This window comes from Myxocyprinus asiaticus, chromosome 10 (assembly GCF_019703515.2).
Source record: "Myxocyprinus asiaticus isolate MX2 ecotype Aquarium Trade chromosome 10, UBuf_Myxa_2, whole genome shotgun sequence".
NCBI lineage: Eukaryota > Metazoa > Chordata > Actinopteri > Cypriniformes > Catostomidae > Myxocyprinus > Myxocyprinus asiaticus.
The window spans coordinates 29,599,467-29,622,472 of record NC_059353.1 but is presented as its reverse complement, the minus strand read 5'-3'; the positions used below and the strand labels follow the sequence as shown (position 1 = coordinate 29,622,472).

General features: G+C 38.6%; 1 protein-coding gene across 1 annotated transcript in view; it reads left to right on the top strand.

The window, feature by feature from the left end:
* The first annotated feature begins 1,979 nt into the window (after positions 1-1,979).
* Positions 1,980-23,006, top strand: part of LOC127447129 (heparan-sulfate 6-O-sulfotransferase 3-B-like) — a 122,552-nt gene continuing 101,525 nt past the window's right edge. The window contains exon 1 of the mRNA XM_051708737.1: positions 1,980-2,901. Coding sequence (XP_051564697.1) covers positions 2,357-2,901 — 545 coding nt within the window. The 5' untranslated portion in view covers positions 1,980-2,356. The remainder of the gene's footprint in view (positions 2,902-23,006) is intronic.

Below are 23,006 nucleotides of genomic sequence, written 5' to 3'. Positions count from 1 at the left end.
GCAAATTGAAAAGATTAGAATAGAAGAACAGGGAGCCCTGCAACAGATGTCATGGCCCCCACAAAGCCCCCCACTGAACATCATGTTAGTCTGAGATTATATAAAGATACAGAAGCAATTGAGACAGCCTAAACAGATAGAAGAACTGTGGCGAATTCTCCAAGAAGCTTGGAACATCCTATCTGCCAACAACCAAGAAAAACTGTGTCCAGGTGTACCTAGGAGAATTGGCGCTGTTTTAAATGCAAAGGTGGTCACACCAAATATTGATTTAGCTTTTTTATGTTTACTGGACTTTGTATGACATTAAGTGATAAATGAAAACTATTTATGTCATTATTTTTAAAGACATCCTCACTATGCAAAATTTTTCACAAGTGCCTTAAACTTTTGCACAGTACTGTATACAAGACACATTTTATTGCGTTATAATGTAACTATGTCATTTTATTTAGGTTTGTATAATGTATCCCTGGAAGGCAATTACTAAAGATAAAGAGATGTTTCAATTGTGGGTAAAATATTTACAGTAAGAAGAACTTGGCGTCGTGCTCTCATTAAAGAAATAGTTCACCCAAAAATGTAAATTCTCTAATCATGTACTCAACCTCATGCCATCCCAGACGTGTATGATTTTCTTTCTTCTGCAGAACACAAACGAAGATTTTTAGAAGAATATCTCAGCTCTGTTGGTCCTTATAATGTAAGTGAATGGTGACCAGACCTTTGAAGCTCCAAAAGCACATTAAAGCAGTGTAAAACTAATCCATACGACTCCAATGGTTAAATCCATATCTTCAGAAGTAATATGATAAGTGTGGGTGAGAAACAATCAATATTTAAGTCCTTTTTCGCTATAAATCTCCACTTTAACTTCCACATTCTTTCACATTTTGAAATTGAAAGTTAAGATTTATGGTAAAAAAGGACTTAAATATTAATCTGTTTCTCACCCACACTTGTCATGTTGCTTCTGGAGATATGGATTTAACCACTGGGGTCATATGGATTACTTTTATGTGGCCTTTATGTGATTTTTGGAGCTTCAAAGGTCTGGTCACCATTCACTTGCATTGTATGGACCAACAGAGCTGACATATTCTTCTAATATTCCTCTAATGTAATTTTCATGTTTGGGTGAACTATCCCTTTAATAGACCAAAGGGGGCGCTACATAAGAAAAGAGTGAATATTGCCCATGTTTATGAATTAGAAATGCCTGGTAACAACTTTGTTTAACTCCCATGTAAAATATAAACCACCGATTGCATTAATCATTTAAACAAAAAACAATTTATGCTTCATGACAACATAATATTGTCTGCCTAAGTATGATACTCAGGCGATAAATACAAACGTTTTTACATATGAACATATTTCATTTGTGAATCAAATTTGGGCTTGATGCATGCTAGATATTGAGGTAGATATCCCAGCGACATGCATAAAAATAAATAAAAAATACAATAAAATACCAAAGGAATGTTAATGCAATTTCTGTCAATTTAACTAATCATAATGGGATCTAATGGAATCCTGTAAAAATTACTTAGAATCTTGGATAAAACAATGACTTTATTTTTGTTTTCAGAATTGCATTTTATCCCGATTCTTATTTGAATCTTACAGGACTGTTGTTTGATCCTATTGGGATAATTACAGAAATTAAATTAGAACGCCTTTAGGATTTTTGAAAAGCATAGATGATATAGCACAGTAATAGTTTTCAGTATAGTGCAAAAATAATTCTCTCAGAATAGGGTCGACGGTACATTGCTGAATATTCCAGAGCACTGAACTGGGTATATGTGCGCATCCAGGTGCAGCTGAAACTCGGGCTACAGAAGAGCTCTTGGTACTACTGTGACTGTGTCTCTTCACTGGATGCGCTTGTGCCTCACTGACATCATTCGCATCATCCCGCTGATGCGCGTCGCGGGATGGTTAGAGAACACAGCCCACTCTCTTCACAAGTGCATGGAGGTTCCGCAGAATAAAACTGACTGGGAGGCTCTTTAAATTGTTCCATTTTCTCAGAACGAGAAACGTTAGTATTTTTCACACTTTATAAATGCATTAACATGTTGCTCGGTTGTGGAACAGCACTGGGAAGGATCGTCTTAGTCATTTTATTATGACTAGCGGCTTAATGAATTTTGCACTTTTTCTTAAACTTTGAATCAGCAAATTTAATGCGAAAACTTCGCGGTGGATGTCAGACTTCTGCACATCTTTTTAGCAAATCAACATGTGGCATGGGACTTTTGGTGTGGGTCACGCAAGAACGTCCTGGAAGAAGATCTGAAGAGGAGAACATGATTCACACGAACTGCATGAAGAATTTCCTCGTGTTAAAATGAATGAGAAACCCAATAAATGGATTTTCATCCCAATTTTAGCCATTCTTTTTGTCATGATTGGGTATCAGTATATTTGCCCAGCAGGCAGTCAGTCTTGTCATTTTAGGACGGGCGACAAACTCGTGGGGATCGTTCCACTGTCCACTCCGTACCCCACCATCGATGACCTGGACAACGACCAGGACCCGGAGGAAGACATTCCACCTATATGTGTGTCCAAATTCAACTTTACAGAGCGAGATCTGACACGCGACGTTGATTTCAACATAAAGGGAGACGATGTGATTGTGTTTCTGCACATTCAGAAGACAGGAGGGACCACTTTTGGAAGACACCTGGTCAGGAATATCCGCTTGGAACAGCCGTGCGAGTGCAAACCGGGACAGAAGAAATGCACGTGCCACCGGCCAGGCAAACAGGAGTCCTGGCTCTTCTCGAGGTTTTCCACTGGCTGGAGTTGCGGTTTGCACGCAGATTGGACTGAACTGACCAACTGTGTGCCTGTGATTATGGACAAAAAGCAATCTCCAAAGCTAAAGAGGTAACACCCTCTCTCCTTTTCATAAACTAATTAAAGGGATAATTCACCTAAAAATAAAAATTATCTTATAGTTTTCTCACCCTCACACCACCCAAGATGTGTATGACTTTTTTTTCTTCTGCAGAACACAAACAAAGAGTTTCAGAAGAATATCTCAGCTCTGTAGGTCCATACAATGCAAGTGAATGGTGACCAGACCTTTTAAGCTCCAAAAATTACATAAAGGCAGCATAAAAGCAATCCATATGACTCCAGTGGTTAAATACATGTCTTCGGGGGGCCTGGGTAGCTCAGCGAGTAAAGACGCTGGCTACCACCTCTGGAGTTGCGAGTTCGGATCCAGGGCGTGCTGAGTGACTCCAGCCAGGTCTCCTAAGCAACCAAATTGGCCCGGTTGCTAGGGAGGGTAGAGTCACATGGGATAACCTCCTCGTGATCGCTATAATGTAGTTCGCTCTCGGTGGGGCGTGTGGTGAGTTGGGCGTGGATGCTGTGGAGAATAGCGTGAAGCCTCCACATGCGCTATGTCTCCGCGGGAACGCGCTTAGCAAGCCACATGATAAGATGTGTGGGTTGACGGTCTCAGACACGGAGGCAACTGAGATTCATCCTCCGCCACCCGGATTGAAGCGAGTCACTACGCCACCACAAGGACTTAGAGCGCATTGGGAATTGGCCATTCCAAATTGGGAGGAAAAACGGGAGAAAAAAAATACATGTCTTCAGAAGCGATGTAATAGGAGGGGGTTGGAACAGATCAATATTTAAGTCACATATATTTAAGTTCACAAAAGTTTACATAATATTTAAGTTCACATTCTGATGGTGAAAGTGGAGATTTACAAAAAGGATTGAAATTTTGATCAGTTTTTCACCCAATGTGATTGCATCGCTTCAGAAGACATGTATTTAACCACTGGAGTCATATGGATTACTTTTAATGATGCCTTTATGTGAAATTTGGAGCTTTAAAGGTCTGGTCACAATTCACTTGCATTGTATGGACATACAGAGCTGAGATGTTCTTCTAAAAGTCTTAATTTGTGTTCTGCAGAAGAAAAAAGTCAAACACATCTGGGATGGCATGAGGGTGAGTAATTGATGAGAGAATTATGGGTGAACTATCCCTTTCAGAGAATTAATTTGTTGCTCTGTTTCTTCTAATTAATGGAGTGCTGAAGTGTTTTCACATTTCATGCCAAAAAGTGAACAGAGTGGCAAAGAATCCAGTTGTCTTTGCATGCACTGTCCCTGGCCTTAAGATCAAATTTAGGTTCATTTTAGTTGTGACTGAGTTTCCAATCTGTTGATCTAATAATAATGTGAGTTCGTATTGTTGTTGTTCCCTACAGGTAATAATTTTCCTCTAATACTGCTTTCAGACAGTGCACTGATGTCTTAACTAACTCAGAGCCAGTTGAATCAGAAATGATTTTACCCTCAGAAGCCAATCAATAAGTTATGATCATAGATAAGTCCCCTTTTATGCAGGATGCAATATCCCCAAAGAGATCTGTGTATAAATTATTTCTTAAATTCAACTTCCCTTCCTTACAATCAGTCAATATAGATCAAAGTCATGTATTATGCCTTTATTCTATATCACTTTAAAAATATATATTTTGGTTCAACATTAATCTTCTACTGTATACCTGCAAAGATGGATCTTCACCACATTACAATATGTTTTCAAATAGATATCTTGACTCTTTCAGAAAAGACAGTGTAATTGGGGTTTTCTTTGCCTGTGACCCCGATGTGTGACTCAGATACATTGATATTATTAACTACATTCAAATACAGGAAATCACTTACCATCCAACTTGATTTATGTTAAACACATTGATAAACAAAACAAAGCGATAACTAGATCAAAATGACTGGTGGACAAGCCTAAAATGCTGTAGCTCTCTTTCTTCAGAATATTTCCTTTAACTCAGATTCTGTTTAAATGATGGAGAGCCTGTGCTGTAATGAACTTTAAATGAGGTATCATAAAAGCTGAGCAAAGCTGTCGAGCATTCCCATCTATAAATTTGACAGTGCCAGTCTGGACAAGCAAGCCATTAAAAAGTTATTTTAGTTGTTTACTAAGTATAATTATGGCTTAATATGGTGAAAATATGCAGGCTTTCACTTTAATAAGTGCCTACGAATAAAAGACATATGTGTTTTTAGTGCCTGTAAATGCTGTTGTTGTAAATGACATATAAAACCGCTTTTTCGTCATTCTCTGCTACTTGCTGATATAACATTAGTTCATGAATTATGTTTGACACAACTGGATGCATCCATATTTGTTTTGCTCTGTTCTCATGATAAACACAGTTTCTTTTGTTTGGCACTCATTTATTTTAACATTTTCTGAGCAAATGGATCAAGTTAATTAGTTGCTCGGCCTGCAGCAATTTTTACTTGGTTCAATTTGTAATGAATGAAAATGTCGGGTAATTTCAGGGTAAGCAGAATTAATAGCAAATGTTAAGATGTTTTAAAAACAGCTTGAAATGATGCATGTTTCCTATAAAGAAAAATTCAATCGCACCCCAAAACTGAAAGGCCGTGGCTATATGATTCATCTCTGCTGTGTCAATGGGCTCTTTCTGGGAGCTGCCTGTATGCGACAGAGACCCAAAGCCCAAATGGAACAAATTCATTGCTCTCACTCTTTCTCTGTACTTTCACATTGCTTCACATTGTTTCTCTAAAGATACACCAGGAGACACAAATAAATCTCTTTTGACAACAGGCGCTTGTGCTCTCTGAACCGCATGTGCTAAGTGGGGACTGTATGAAATTTTCATTCTGATACCCAGCTCAGTTTATCGTATTCATGATGGATCACTCTGTGCATGGAGGAGGCTTGTCATGAACATATACTGTAATCCTAATTTTTGGCTGTGTTAAAGGGTTAGTTCATCTAAAAATGAAAATTCTGTTGTAATTTACTCACCCTCATTTTGTTTTAAACCCATATGTCTTTCTTGTGTGGAGCACACAAGGGACTGACGGAAGCTGCCAGTCCCAAACATTCTGCCTAATCTCCTTTTGTGTTCCATAGCAGAAATATTTTAGGTGAACTATTCCTTTAAACTACTTCTTTCACACTTGGACCTTGTTTCACTCACAGTATTGCAGAACCCAGATTAGTGCAGTACTGCAAAAAGATTGCTATTTTTTTTATTTTTTTATTTTTTTATTGTGAGTGTGCAAAACTAGTTGGGATTGATGGCAGGCTGGCAGTGTCGCTGCCTGGTTTCTCTGGCATGGTGTGGCCATTTCAACCTGGTATTGAGCAGCATGAGCACAGCACAGGACCTGGAAAGGTCAGACATGTCAGAGCAAATCAAAAGACACTCTAGGAGTTGATGGGAAGGGAGAGTTGCGGTGAGCTCTTCAGAAAGAGAAGGGTCTCTTCTTGTGTCTCCCATGTTTATATGATTGCCTTTTCTGTTGGGTCTTTGGAAAGCACACTGTATTGGAAGTGAAAGCCTTGCATGATTTACCCATTGAGTTGATCTGGTTCATTCTGTGTGTCTTTAGCTGCGTTCCAATTCGCTGTGTCCCTACGCAGTGTTCACTGCTCCCAACTCACTGTGCCTGGGATATTGGTTGAAGTTCACTTCATTTGACAAAATTTGTTCATTTGGACAATGCTTAAGTTGCACAGATGTCAGGGTTCAAGTAGGATGACAAAAAATACTCAGAATTAAAATATAAATAACCTTACATCCATATACGTATATATATATATATATATATATATATATATATATATATATATATATATATATATTTAATACACCCACATGTATACTTATAAAATTTTTATATATAATGTAATGATATATATATTAAATTATAATCAGTATATTTCTCCAGACCTGTAACCCCTAAGTAAAATGACTGTTGCTGTTTAATATAAAAAATAAATGTTATTTGGTTATTTTATAATATGTGTGTGTCTTCTTAATCATTATATGACCATTGTTATGAAAATGGATATAACAGTCACATCTGAGGTGAATTAGGCTTAATTAAAGCACTAGTGTCTCAAATCCCTTTTGTTTATTTTATTTTAGCATTATTTAAGCCAATCTGTGTCATTGCTCTGATGGTTTGCAATGACCTTTACAAAAATCTAGAGCTCATGTCAAATTTGCTGCAGACTTGACGCAGATTCATCACTGATTATTTCCACATGCAATTGAGCTTTGCGCCAAACTTGTGGCAAATTGTCCATTGTTGCCAAAGGTTTTCTGCAGGTTCACCACTACAGTTGAAGAGCTGCAAACTTCTGCCAAACATTTGCGGCGAATCACGAGCTCATTTGCATGTGAAAATAATGAATGGCTAATTTGTGGCAAGTTTATGGTAAATTTGCCACGAACTCTCGATTTTTGTAAGGGTGGTGGGTAAATTCGCCCCTCTGTTTCCTGTGAAGTGATGTATTGATGAACACTTTTTCCTTATACCATTTGGAATGCCCTTCAAGTGAACATGTACGCTCCCTTCGGTTTGGAATCTCACTTAAAGAGCACCTATTATGGTTTTTAAACGTGCCTAATTTTGTTTTAAATGTCTCATACAATAGATTTACATGCATCCAAGGTCAAAAAACACTTTAATTTGCTCATAATTTAAATTGCAGCATTACCTTTTTTTTCCAGTGTCAAAAATGACTCGTTCAATGATCCATTCTAAAGGATTCATTCTAAACTCCTCCTTTCAGAGAGCCTACACTGCTCTGATTGGTCAGATGTCCCAGTCTGTTGTGAATGGTCTACTGCTTAGTGCAGTGTTTGAGAGCGGGTAAAAGCTGTTCGCGAGCAGCCAATGAAGATCAGAGGTGGGTTTTTTGTTACCAAATTATGTAGGTTAGTACAGGAAGTAAGTCTGGAATTACTAACAACTCGTTTCAGTTGTTCAGAATCGGTTCTTTCTTTTGGGAGTCAATAACTCCGTTTGTCGTACACTTTGATTTTTGAAACTTTGCAGACTTTTTTACATTCACAAACAGCTATATAACACACTACTTGAAAGGTAATATTTGAAAAACCATAATACGTGCTCTTCAAGATGGCTGATTAACGTGTGAAGTGCACTTTTTTTAGGCCACTATCAGACAACTGGAACGCACCTTTTGTGTTTCCCTCTAACCTTCATGTGTTTACAGGTGCCATGTTAGATGATCAGCGGAACCTGTTGTTACCTATTCCCTTTTCCCTATTTAAGCTCCCTCGTGTGTGCTGTTTAGTGCCAGATTGTTTTGTGTGTTTCTCATGCAGTCTTGCATCTGCTGGTCTTGTTTTGTTGTTTTTGTCCAGTTCCCTTCTGCCTTTTACAGTTAATTACTGCTGGATTACGCTCAAGCTATTTCTACTCCTGCACTACTGTGGACTGTTTTCTCACTTTCCACCTGGGTGTCCCAGTGTTTCAGCCATCACCACAACAGCTCTCACCTACTGCATCTTGTGGTTCTTCTCCTCACCTCTCGCCACAGGCTTCCAGTCTTAGTTTCATACTCTGAGTTTATATTTCTTTCTTGTTCTTCATCAAACTCCATTGAATGTTCTGCCGCGTTTGGGTCTTTCTTATAATATTTACTGCAAGGGAGACGATATACACAAATCACAATGTCAGAGCATCCACTGGCACAGTTTGCAGCTTCTCAGCATAGCACAATGTTCACCAAGGGATGTGGCAAAACTGTCAAGAAGTTGTAATGTAAGTATAGTAGGAAAAGCCATAAAATCTGCTTGTTATAGGATTACAACACGTCCTTTTCCCTGGACAGCCTCTTTATAGGACCTTTTAAAAAGCTTCAATGTTATTGTGTCGGTATGGACAGGTCGTTCACAGGTCGATTTTTATAGAGACACAGAGACAGTGTTTACAGTTATCGAGAAAATTATCCTACAAATGGCTTACTTAAAGTTGTCTCTACATATTAAGCTGGGATAAGACAAAGTATTTTAATGGAAAAAGTTACACACTTTAGCTTTAAGTATGTACAATGCGATCACACATTTGCAATATGTTGTCCAAGCATTCACATCTACATTTACATACTAGAGAATGTTTCTGGCCTAAGTCACTACATGCTGTTTATTTAATTAAAGATGCTAATCTAATAATAACTGACTATATTATAACACCACAACAAAAATTAATTTCTCATTCAACAGGAGATGGTTTTATTTGGGTGAAATCACATTTAATACCCATAGGCTTATCTATAGGTATATCTATTTTAATTATTTTGTTTTGATGATAAAGTAAAGAGGATATATGAAAATTTCTCTGAACCCCAGATACGGAAATACACTCTTGACTCATTCTTTTCACCTTTTTCTTTTACAGCTCTGCTTCTCTCCGGGACCCCTCTCTGGCTCTTTTTATTTTAGCACTAATTAAATTTGCCAAGTCCCCTGGCATTTTAACCAAATGGAGTTTATGGGCAGTCACAAATGTGCAATCTGCTGAAATGAGATGCAATTAACTAAACCAACTGCACACAGGTTCTGAAATTAAAGGCACCAAAAAAAATAATAAATAAAGTTTGCAGTTATAAACAAAAACACCAAGACAGCCAGACCATAATTAGGAACACAAAGCATTAAAAAAATTTTCAGCACAGCACTGGTTTTGATGGTGTTTTCCCTACCTGGAATAAGGGCCAAAAGCATTTTACAAAGAATACTTTTTAGTGCACTTCACCTGCTGATCGAGAGAGAGAGGGGCTGTTTTGGTGTTTTACAATTCCTTGTCCTTGATTTAAAACATTCAAACATATTTTCAAATTTATTATCAAAGAACTAGGTTTTGGTTTGTGCTTGCTCATGCAAAGTTCACAGCTGTAATTCTAGGGTGTTGTGGGTGGTTGCCAGGGTGTTGCTATGCATTTGCTAAGGTGTTCTGCTGTGTTTTTTTTGTGCATTGCTAGGGTGTTCTGTGTGGTTGCTAAGGCATTTTTAGAGTGTTCTGGATGGTTGCTAGCAGTGGTGTAGTTGGGGCCATACGCACTTATAAGCCATATGCATACTTTTTTCCCAGGGCTGTTTGCGTATAATGACTTCTAAGGATCGATATTTGCGTATACCCTCGGTATACAGTACCCACTTGTTTTGCTGCTTCAGAAGTCCATAATCTACTGTCGTTAGTTTCGCTTTAACTGTATTGGATGCTGTTTTGTGAAACTGGATATTCTTTGTTGAAATTGGTGCATTATCACTTGAATTATGCCATTGCCCGCTCCTGACAACCTGAAACACACACACCTTTCACGTGAGTTGTGTGAGATATCGGCTGTTGCTTTAAACGGAAGATCAGTGATAATCAGTGCATGTTTTCTGTCAGAAACAAGATCATTTTGTCAAAATCATATAGCATTCGAGTGCATGTTAATTGTTTCCCACCATTGGGATTTTAAAACACCAGTAAACGCACCTATTCATGACATGCCATTACATTTTATTGCATATGTCAGAGCTCGTTCTGGAATAGAGAGAGAAAAACTGCATTACTCCATTAATTCAAAATAAAAGTACAGTAGTACAGGTGTAGTTAAAACACTTAACATTATTTTCTTACATTTCCCTTATGATAAACACTATTTTCTGCCAAAACAATGACACTAATCCAATGAGAAATACACTATTCTCATGTTAAGCCTTTTCTCTCCCTTTCTCTCTTCTTCCTGGTCGTTGTATTAAAGCGTTTTTCATTGTAAGTTTAGTAGGGGACGTTCGCACTGAACGCGTTTTTGCATCTGTCCGAGCTGTTTTTCAATGTAAAGCAGTGTCTCGCACAGGAACGCCTGTAAATATGGGTCATTCCTACAATTGTGTCATTTAAGTCCCCATTACAAGTGTGTGTGGTATTTATATTGTTTAATTTCTCCCGATTACAATTTTGATAGACTTGTTAAAAAGAATAAAGACATTTTATAATGTTACACACTTCTGTGGGCTTAAAAGTTAAATTTTAAATAATTGAAATCCTTTTCTATTGCACTGTGACATTTTCTCATGTCCCAAACACTGCACGTCAAACATCTTTGACAAAAATAAATGCTAAATCATTGGATTTCTATTTTTCCTCCACATACAGTTAAGAGTTTAGTGTTACATTCTCTCACTAACTCTCACTTCTCTCTGTGTAATTTTAACACTGATAGTGGAGGTTTTTTGTGTGTCCCTTGATTTATTTCGCACCCTGTTATGTCATGATATCATGACCTTTCATTGAAGATATACTGTATGTTAGGAAATTACATCACACACACTGGAGGTGTACATCACCCATTCTGCAAAATTTCTTTGAGTTATTTGAAGTTTATAACTCTATGGTTTTATTTATATTTTCCTTTATTTTGTGGTGTTAGTCATATGTGGTCAAGCATAACATGTCCCTTTTATGGGAAGAGAGATGGGAAATTAATATAATTTAAAATTTTAATATACAGTATTTATGATAACAGAAATAAAATCGTGAAATATTAGTTTACAGATATGTTTCCTAGATATCAATCACAGACCATCTAGTGGCTAATTTATCCACTGAATGTCCACCCTGTTATTGTCCACCCTGATGCTGCCCATTTAACTGGATGGACATCTGAATTCTTTAGTAATTTAGCTTGACCAGTATGACTAATACAATCTTTAATATGCCCCTGTAATGATGAAACATGAAGCAACTTGTAAAAGTGTTATATTTTTCAAAAGTTTCAAAGCCGGAATGTCACCGAATTGTAGGAATGACCCATTTACGATATGTACACAGTTGAAGTTCCGCCGCTCTCTATATGCAGATTACGCAGTCTACAGTAACAGTAAAGTACAATCTATAGTAACAGTGCTTATTTCACACGGGCTCAGCATCCGCCCTCGCCATCTCACATAATTTCGCTGTGTGAAGGTATGTGTGACCGCTCCTTAAGTACTGTTAATTAGGTGCTCATCTACAAAGTTTTTCTGGCTCAGTGGGTAGCACTGTCACCTCACATCAAGATGGTCACCAGTTAGAGTCTCGGCTCAAACTGGGGCATTCTGTGTTGAGTTTGCATGCTCTCCCCGTGTTTGCGTGGGTTTCTTCTGGGTGTTCCGGTTTCCCACACAGTCCAGTCAATTGAATTGGAGACTCTAAATCTGCCTGTAGATTTGAGTAAGAATGTGAATGTGTTTGTCTGTGTGTTAGCCCTGTGATGGACTGGCTACCTGTCCAGGGTGTTTCCCTGCCTTCGGGCCGAGATAGCTGGGATAGGGTCCAGCACTACCCGTGACCCTAAAGAGGATAAGCGGCTATAGAAAATGGATGGATGGATGGATGGTTTCTACTGTATATTTGCAGTATATAATAGGGTTCAAAACAGTGTTAATATGAATGCAAACTTTAATACAGTGAAAAAGACACTCTATTAGCATAACATAAATATATATATATATATATATATATATATATATATATATATATATATATATATATATATATATAAATACAAATTTCCAACATACTTTTAAATGTCCATGTACTAAAATAAAATATTTGATGCCATGAGTGTACCTTCATTCACTATTACTATTATTTTGATTGGCCATGGAAAATGAAGCAATGTGATAACAATTTTACCTGGTTGCAAAAAGTAGTCAGTTAATTTACCTGATGAACTTTCACCTTTTGCTGACCTTCTATGCTTCGCAGAGCTAATGTGTGCTTCTAAATCACTTGCACCTTTATTAGCAACTGACATATATGTGCCAACATTACATGTCATACATTCTGCTTCCCACGGATCTCGACCTGGATGAAAGCATGGGAATTTTTTTCGCAAATCTTCTGTAAATTTGCACTTTCGTTTGGGCATTGTTTCCACTCAGCTGTCATTTGCTGCTACTGTCAAGCAACAGTTTGATGCTGAACACAACAGCGCTTCACGTGTTCGCGGAGAGATTGACAGGCAGGAATTTGGCTAATAGTTGCTGCAAGTCTCTTATAAGCTACCAATTGGTGTGCGAGAAGGTCGGGACTTACAAAGAGGGGTTAAAGCAATGCAAATATGTGCGCACACACAATGGAGTATTAGACCAGATGCACATCATAATGCAACTAAAGCTGAATCCTGGACATTTTCGCAAATTTAGAAATCCCGGCTGGACACTTTTTTAAGGTCCGAAAAAGAGGACATGTCCAGGAAAAAGAGGACATAGGGTCACCCTAGATAATTGCTTTTATTTTAAAACAAATTCAAATGCAGAAAACAAGGAACCTGCAAGGAAATATCTAAATCTTTCTTTTCACATAATCATTTACCAAATGTAGCCTACTTTGAACCAGTTAAATAAAGACATTTTACATTCCTATGGCCAACTTTGTTCATTTTAAGCCTATTGACTCTGCAATTTATAATTAATTTGATGAGTGAGCTACTTTTATAATACAGTGCATTGCACTTAATTCAAACTTGTCAAAAGACCACAATAAGGAATGCAAACAAGTCTCAAACTCACTATCAACTTGATAATATGCTTTAACATACAAAAAGAATAAAGAAACAAAATGCATGTGTGGCATGGATAAGTAAAATGGAGTGTTTATTCAGATCAAGTATGATCTTCTAAAACAAAGTCTGCTGTGTGCTGATGTGTCACGACATGCAGAAGGCACCAATAAAAACCCTCATGGTGAGTAGAACGTGCCTAAAAAAGCCATCATTTATCGGCTTTAATATATCTGCCTAATTTTCTTATCGGATTTTCTTTAACTTTAAAAATACACATTTATCGTCCGAAAGCGATATGGCCGCCTATATATCGTACATCCCTATTTACAACAAAACGAATTGACATGTCTCAGATGGCTCCTTCACGTGCAAGCAGGCAATTCTCGGCTCCGTCGTGGCTTGAGAAACTAATCCAAATGGGAAAATGTATGAGCAGATGCCAATAATTAAAAATTCTGAATATCGGCCTCTGCAATATATTGGTCGACCATTAGTGTCAAGTTTTCATAGTTTCTGAGGTATAGTTTTTTAGACAGAAGACCACACTAATGTAATGAGACACAGACCTAGAAAAACTCCCCATTGTTCTTATAGAAGTCCAACCTTAAACGCTACATACAGCTGAGGTCCTCTACTTCCCCTCAACAATTAGAGTACAAATAGATTCACAAGCTCCTCATTTCCCAGGCAATCACAGTAATGAGTAACCTGCAGCTGCACTAATGGGCCATTATTACTCACATGAAGAAAGTGATGACACAATAACACTCTTTGTATTATATTTTACCCATTATAGTCAACACAGAGACATACAATTACTGTCATAGTTGCTGTCTGCATGGGCACAGATCAATAAGGAGATGCCATTACCCATCTTTTTCAAGTAATTTAAAGATGTTTATTCATCACCTTTTAGGCTGTTTTCAAACTTGGTTAAATTGCTTGGTTCACCCACCTGCCCCTCTTTTCACATTGTATGTTTGGGTCCAAATCAGTGTCAGAAATTAACCAGGGTTCGGGGTAAAAATACCACAGAATATGTCAATAATGCCCTATACTGTATATTTTAAATGTAGGGACACAAAATGTATGCTTTTATGCAGCATTGTCTTTACTCAGAATTTTGAGCAGGCAAAGATCCTGTTACTCTTCACTCAGCTGTGTTAAGACACCTTTAGGACAGATTGCAATCAAACTGCAAACTGTACTGGAGTTCACATGAACATTTGCTGGTGCACACCTGATTTCAGAAACCCCTTTCACACTAACCCAACGATCCGAACTCGGTCAAACTCGGTCCATGGCAAAAGCACTAGTGTAAAAGCACCCTTAAATTCCAAAACACCACTGAGCATGTTAGATGGTTGCTGTGTTTATGTTCAGATCTTTTCAGCTGCATCTGTTAGCTCTGCAGGCATGCATGAGGCTGCAGGAACTAAATTTGTGGGATTTACAGCCTGGAGGGATCTTCCTGAGCACTGTGCATCCTCACTGTTATGGGATGTTTATTAAGTGCTGGGCTGAGCATGCCCTTGTGGGTTAGACGCGGCGGGGTCTGTAGATTACTTTCACGTGTCATTAATCCAGGTTGCTATATTCTCTGGAGCAAAATATGTAAACCAGGTGCTGTGATAGTTAAGTGCTACCTGGTAAGGGACTGTTGGTGCATCTTTTTGTCAACTGCTTACTGTTGAGCTGGAGTCTAATGAGCAGTAGTCTAAGATTTGAGGTAAAAGGGCATAAATACACATTTCCATTGTTTCGACAAACTGCGTATTTAAAACTGCACTTGTTATAATGCTCTTGCTACATTTCATTGAAATGCAGTATGCAAATATATTTATTACATGACTCTCTGGAATACTTGATTCTGATTGGTCAATCACTGCATTCTGCAGTCAAATATATTTGTATAATGACTGCTAAACTCTATAAAAAATGTCCTACATAGCATTGCTATCTTCATGTTTAACTCTGCTTAAAATAATTGAACCTTAAATCAATATTTCAAGTTCACTCATATATTTGGCAAGAAATCCTGTAACAAGTGGGATATAACACCCTGATCATCTCAACATGATCACGAAATCGACATACTGTTTCCAAATGTTCATGCACTTTGAAATCAACCCATTCTGACCAATTATTGTCAAGCGCCATCCCCCATCTTCCTAATTTCTGAGAAGCGCCATCCCCATCAGACATTTTTTTGCGTCAGTTCAATTGTGTTCACCTTACCCTGTGGTGATACTGATAGCACATAGTGCATGCAATACGAGAAACAGGTTCTGGTCCCATAGAAACCAGGAAGTCATCGCATTCACATAAACATTGGTGAACAAGATTCTTTCACTCTAAAAATAAATTTTAACTCCTTTGATGGTTACATTTAGGGTTTGAGTTAGGGAGTGTGGTTAAAATAAATGCCTGTTGACTGTTTTGCATCATTTACAACTAACAATACAACTTTCTTTTGGCACCACCCTGTGGACGTTTCACCTCAACAACACTTCCAGCTTCGTTCACTGGGGGCAGTAGATAAAATATTGGTAAGCACAGACCGATTTCAGCAACAAAACTTTTGACCTGGTGTTGCTGAATTCACAGTGTGATCAGTCTGATCACCTTGTAGGAGCGGTGGTGGCCCTGCCTATTAAGCGACCTATGTGGATGCATAGGGCCCCTGTGGCCACAAGGGGCCCCCCTACCACGGGTTCAGCATAGCCAAATAATTATTTGCAATAAGAGTAAATAGCACTGGGCACAAACTGGGCTCTATGCAAGCCAACAGTCTGATGGAACCTATCAAAACTATTTAAAATATTACATACACTTTGAAGAAAAGACATCCAGAAATAAGTATGTGAATTCGACCTTCCTTAGCTTAAGACCTGATGTGGTGACATTAGTAAGACAACTGGTTATTTGCCTGGGCGAATCAGGTTCAAGTCCCTCTTTTGCCAGTTTTACTATTTTCCTCTTATCGTTCCATCAAAGCAAAGACAGACAGTGGCTGTACATGCCACTGGAAAATCATCGGCTCGGCATCTCACAGGCCGGTGGAAAGCGAGGGTAATGGCGGCGACTCGGTTACCCGTTTCCTGGACCTGGAGAGACCGCTCTAAAGCCAAGCTCTGCATTTAAACACAGCAGTGAAGAGGTACCATTACGTGACACATCAGGTGCGTTTCTTCCAACTGCAAGTGATGTAGTAAAGTTCAGTTACAATGCTTATACTAGACCTACATACACTGATGTTGTTAGATTATATTTTATTACACACCAGGGTGCAAATAGCATATGTCACTATTTACAGTAGGTGTAAATATCATCTACTGTAGCCTACCATACCTTAATTTGGTAATTTAATTCTTTCCTATTAATTTGCACATAACTTCATTAAATATATTTATTAATTTGTGCATGTGATATGTGTTTGTTTGTTTGTTTCAAAAATTAAGTTCTTTTTTGTACTTCTGAAGTAGATATAACTGTGCTGATAAACTACAGTTGATAGTTATGCATTTTTAAGCTGTATGCTTTTGATCAAATAGACTTGTGTATTTGCACAATTTAAACTTGCTTAGCTATCGATGTTGGATATGTTTGGCTAGGTGTACTTGTAGGTAGGTGGGCCCCATTTTGAAAATCTGCTTAGGGCCCTCAAAATGCTGGCCGGTCCTGTGTAGGAGTTTATTTTGCAATTATGACCGACTGAATATATGGAATGCATATTTTTCACTAAAATGACATCTGGAAGGCACATTAAATTAGCCACAATTTGCAGTGTAGACAGCCAGACTTTGTAATTTTAATCATGTGGCAGGTTGTAGGTTAGGTTTGTAATTCCATTTCTAGCTTAAGATGAGAAATACCTCAATAATAAGTTTAATTGACACAAATGGATTCACTTGTATTATTCACCTTATTGTGTTCTGGTCCATGTTTACTCAAAAAAATGTATATTTGAAGTTGGTGCATTCTGTCTTCACACAGTGACTGAACCAGACACATTTCCCCCACTAAAATAGTTACAGAACCATGGGTTTAACATTTTACTATCTCCCAGTGCAGATCTGACACTAGTCTTCAGGGACAGGTGGTATAGCTGTATATCTCCTCATGTTGTTGAAATTCTGTATAAATCTTGAGAGGCTGAGGCATACACTGTGAAAGCTACTCAGTGTAATGAGACAGGTCTTGCCAGAGCAGACGCTCAGCTCTTTTGACACTGCTGTCAGAAAATTTGCTGCTAAAGCATATATGAGTCTCCAATAATCTGAACCAGATCTTGGGCTCTTAATGGCTGCAGTCACAGCTTTGGCCCGGGCTTATTGCTGATGTTTATAGAGACTTTACTGCAAAGTTTGGGATTCTGAGGTTTTTTTTATCAAAATTATGAAATAGAACTTGCTTTATAATATGACTATTTCAAATGAAATGCAATGCATGCATCATTCTAAAATGCTTTTTTGATCACCTTTGACTTTTATTTAAATGTGGTGGGACAGAGCTCCCAAATATTTACTTTGCTTTGTCTTGATAGCTTAGCTTGGGTGAAATTGGTTTGACTAAGCATTGATTTACACTCATTGAGCACTTTATTAGGAACACCGTGGTCCTAATAAAGTGCCTGATGTGGTCTTTTGCTGTTGTAGCCCATCTGCCTCAAAGTTTGACAGGTTGTGCATTCTGAGTGGTTATCTGAGTTACCATAGCCTTCTGTCAGCTCAAACCAGTCTGGCCATTCTCCATTGACCTCTCTCATCAACTAAATAATTCTGTCCGCAGAACTGCTGCTCACTGGATGTTTTTTGTTTTTGGCACCATTCTGAGTAAACTCTAGAGACCGTTGTGCATGAAAATCCCAGGAGATCAGTAGTTACAGAAATACTCAAACCAGCCTGTCTGGCACCAACAATCATGCCACGGTCGAAATCACTGAGATACATTTTTTTCCCCATTCTGATGGTTGATGTGAACATTAACTGATGCTCCTAACCCGTATCTGCATGATTTTATGCACTGCTGCCACACGATTTGCTGATTAGATAATCGCATTGTGTCAGGGTGAGCAAGAGACAGACACAGTGGGTGTGGCGTCAAGCCACGGAGAGGCATATATTGGACATAATAATAAACGTAAAATGTGCAAAAGGGGTAATAAAGTGTCCAAGGGGGAATAGTGTTCATAATAAAGGGGGAATCTGGCATCCTCGTGGTGAACGGGGCTCCGTGAAAGGGCAGGGTAGTGTCCATAGGATAGCCCAGGCATGGGCTGGGTCAGTCGGCCACTCACGCTCCCCTCCAAAGTCCACGGCGCGAGGGGCGGCGGCATCATTGTCTTCCCAGACCCGCGGCAAGCGTGAGGGGAAAGCGGCCCGGCATCTAGCTCGTCGGCGGCAATGTGAGCTGTTCACCCCCCGCGACTCATTAACGTGTCCGGGGGTCCGAGGAACGGGTCCAGCAGCTCACCATCTCGTCCAGCTCCGAACACTCCCAGCTCTGGTCCTGGGCATGCGAGGATGCCAGTGTGTGCACACATGGAGATTTGAAGCCGGCTCCCCGAGAAGAGGTGCGCTCTGCGTTTTAAAGAGAGCGGTGATGAAGCATTATCCCCATCAGGTTTGCTTCATTCACCGCTGACTAAACAAGGCTTATTAATTATGCACCTCTTCTCGCTCTCCCACCCAACTCCCGTCGTGAACCTGGCTGAAGGGCGGCCCTAAGAGGCGAGGCGACGATGATGAGCTGGAGGGGCGGATCATTCCGCCACAGCATGAAAAAGTAGGTGTACAGGTGTTCCTTTATAAAGCTGAGATTTAATGGTAGACTGTATGCATGTGAATGTTAAGCTGTTGTCATATTTTCCAAAAACTAATACCAAGGCATAATACCAAAGGTTGGAGTTTCATTGCAGGCTTTCCTCAGGATCAGGCTGAACATAAAAGTGCAGAAATCGAGGACAATGTAATGATGTTAAACATAGATGTTATTTGATAAGAGATGGAGGTGTTTACTCCTAAACCCTTTAAAACATTAACTGCTTTACAATTTTGTATTGCATTTTCTTAGAATTGGATAAAGCTATTATTTGCACTGTACAGAGCAGGCTGCCTCTATATACCACTATGAGCTGCAGTTATTGCTGTTTGTTAGAAGACGTATACTCCTCAAAGAATTACTGTGCCGACAGTGCTCCCCAGGTTGAATAAAATGTTTGAAAATCCTCTCTGCATACAGTTCGGTGGATTACAGGTTCAGGGTTTAAAAGAAGCTATGCCGTACCACAGAAAATAAATAGATTTGTTACTCAGTTTGTAAAAATAAGCATAAATCTGATAATATTGATTTTACTGTAACTGAGTGGTTCTCAACCTTTTTGACTTCAAGGCCTGCAATTGTCCAAGACAATTTTCGAAGCCCCAGAATCTAGAAGTGTCAACAGATTAAAATACTTGTCACGATTAATTTTGTGTTTCCAGACGTTTCAGGAACTGTCAGTTTATATGTTGTAGGCCTACATCATGATTGTAACTAATTTTAGCATTTTAAATGAAGTTATCATATTTCAAATTTGTTACATTTATTTTTTAATAATTTCAAGACATCTTGAGGCCCCCTTGTAAGTATGCTGAGGCCCCCTAGTGGGTCCTGGCCCCCTGGTTGAGAACCACTGCTGTAACTTATAATCATGGATATACCTATGATCATTAATTCACACATCATGCCCGTGGCAGCCTTGGGATCCACTGGAATTGCATGCTAAAGGCCCAAAGAGTAGAACTTAAAACAGGACATTTGAGATATCTTTCCTGTGTTTATATTGCAATAGAACAGATGTCAAAACTAACCAATACACTTTCAGTTATTAAGATTATAGAGGTCATGAAATGCTCTTTTTGTTATTCAACATTATGATTGGCCTGCAGCCCCTCAAATACACCCATATTTGAAACTCAGTCAGAAGAGAATGAACAAGCTCCACATTATAAAAATACATTTCAGGGTTTACACATGACACACATCCAACACATAGCATCTGAATATATTAAACTGTTCATCTCAAGCACAACTGTTAACACTCAGCACCATAAACTATCAAAGAGTCATAATCTTTGAAATATTCATGAATGGAACTGTTTACTTATGGCTTTGCAATAGGGTCCAAGTGTTTTTAACTGCCGCATCCTTCAATAACAGCTGAAATACACTGAAAACACATCCACATGATGCACATACATAGTCCAAAGCACGGTGTGAACTAGACACACACACATCCAGTTTCCAGTATCATCCTGCACTGAAATACACCGGAAACACATCAAAGACGTCCATCTAGTGCTTGTTTACATACACCAACAATTAAAATAGCGCAGATAGGAGTGATAACGCATCCATGATGGTTTGTGCTTAAAACAGCAAGAGGCACAGCAGCTGAATGAAACTGAATGGCTTCCTTTTCAGAGTTGTAACTTGACACTGCGTCTTTTAAAAGCAGCCCGAGATACATGAAAACAGTCAAAGATATCTGTCTGGTGCATGTTTATATACAGTACATAAATAATTCAAAATAGTCCAGATGGGTCCCCTTTGGTGTTCAGAAAAAATTATACCACACTAGGCCTTTCTGTTCTACTCTCTCTCAGTTTACGAGCTGAAACACAAGGGTGCGATAATGTGAAGTAGGCGTTGTTGTTTATTTGCTGTAGAGACGGTCATGAATGAATGGGCCTCCTAGTGATGTAGAGAAGTCGCAGAATTATAGAACGAAATGTTTTTGCAGCTTGGTTTCAAATAATGCTTTTATTGCATTGGGTGTTACAATATGAGTTCAATATGTATGCAATTTACAGGATGTTTTTATAGTAGAATGACCTCTTATGTCAAAATAACAAGGACAATTTGATTCCTCATGACATGACCCCTATAATGCAAGAAACCTCTTGCACTACTTTCGTTTAAGCCTGTCACATGATACCCCATTCTATGTGGTATTCCAGTCTATACCAATCTTATTTTTATTTTTACTTTTATTTTTTATTTAGGAAGAATGCTAGTGTGGTGCAAATTTAGTGTTGCAGATGTCAGTGTTGCTGCAAACAGGGATTTACTCCCCTCTCGGTGCTCTCCTGAAGCCCTATTTATTTGACAGATTGACAGATCAAACAGTGACAGAAAATGCCAGCTCAGAGGCTTCCTGCGTGTTATTTTTCAATCGTGATCAGTCAGGCCTGACCAAAGGTATCTGTACAAAATAAGTCAGTACAAGCGTGATTCATCACTGCCTAACAGTGAAATGTCATGATATTTCCTTATTTGGCTTGGCCCTGCTGACAGGTAAATGATGGGGCGAGTGGGCGGATGGCTGCAGGGAAGTGTCCAAAATAGAGTCACCTTCATAACGCCTAATCTGATCAGTGGACCTGTGGTTGACCAACCTGATGGCAACAGTATTGCTCAATTACTCTGACAATTTTGCTGTAATATAGGCTATGAAAATATTGCAGCTCCCCAAACATTTTAAGTATAAAAATGCTGTTTGTAGACAGGACCCCAAAAGTGTTCTGATTGTGTAAACGATATTATCTTGTGGTCAGATTTTTTTAAAATATTTTTGTTGTTGTTGTTGTTGCAGTTTACAGATGCATGGTATTCCAAAAAAAAAAAAAAAAGCACCTTTAAGTATCAGCTTTGTCTCAGATGTTTCTCCTTAAATTCCTTAGCAGAAATACAACTGACAAATGAGACAATTGTTGACAAATAGCAAGATAGCATAGCTATGTGAAAATATGTGAAAATTTATTGAGAAATTGAATGTGAGAGTTCACATTGAAATATCTGACTTCTGATGGCAAATCTAAACAGTTTGTTACATTGCTAAGGTCTGAGAGCACTTCTGAAACTCCACATTTGAGATTGCTAATTACTGATTTCTCTATTCCTTTGCATCACATCTGGCAGCTCCGTCACTTGAATGTGGAGCTGTAAATGTTGCTCTAAAATGGTCTTTGGTGTGTTTGGATATTTTCTTGACATGCTTTGAGTGGTTTTGAAGTGGTTTTGGGAGCTCAGTGCTTGAGAACAGGGTATGATCTCAGTGAGCAGATTGCTGTCCAGATTGCGTCTTAAATTTGCATGTTTATAAATAGGCGGCTCTATGTAACACAGCTTCCATTTGCATGATAATTTGATATGTCTGCCTAAGCTGAGCACAACTTTAATAATGTTTCAGATTTTTAGATATTTGTGGTTGTGATTTTATGTTAGTCGATTAATAGAATTGTAAGGATTACCCGGGCAACCACCAGGGGTCGCTATGTATGTTTATTGTTCATTTTGTGTCTTTTGTTTATGGGTTTTGTAGTTCTTTTTCATGGTCTTTGTTCCTTGGTTCTTGTGTTCATTGGTGTCAGGTGTCCCTAGTTTCATCATTAGTTCTCTGTGTATTTAGTCCCCATGTTCCCCTGTATTCATTGTCAGTTGTTTTAAATTCATGGATGTAACGGTTTGTTGTTTATTTATCTTGTCTTTATTAAAAAGCCTGCATTTAGATCCTTTATCTCTCGCCTCATTCCTGCAGTCATTACAGAACAACTGA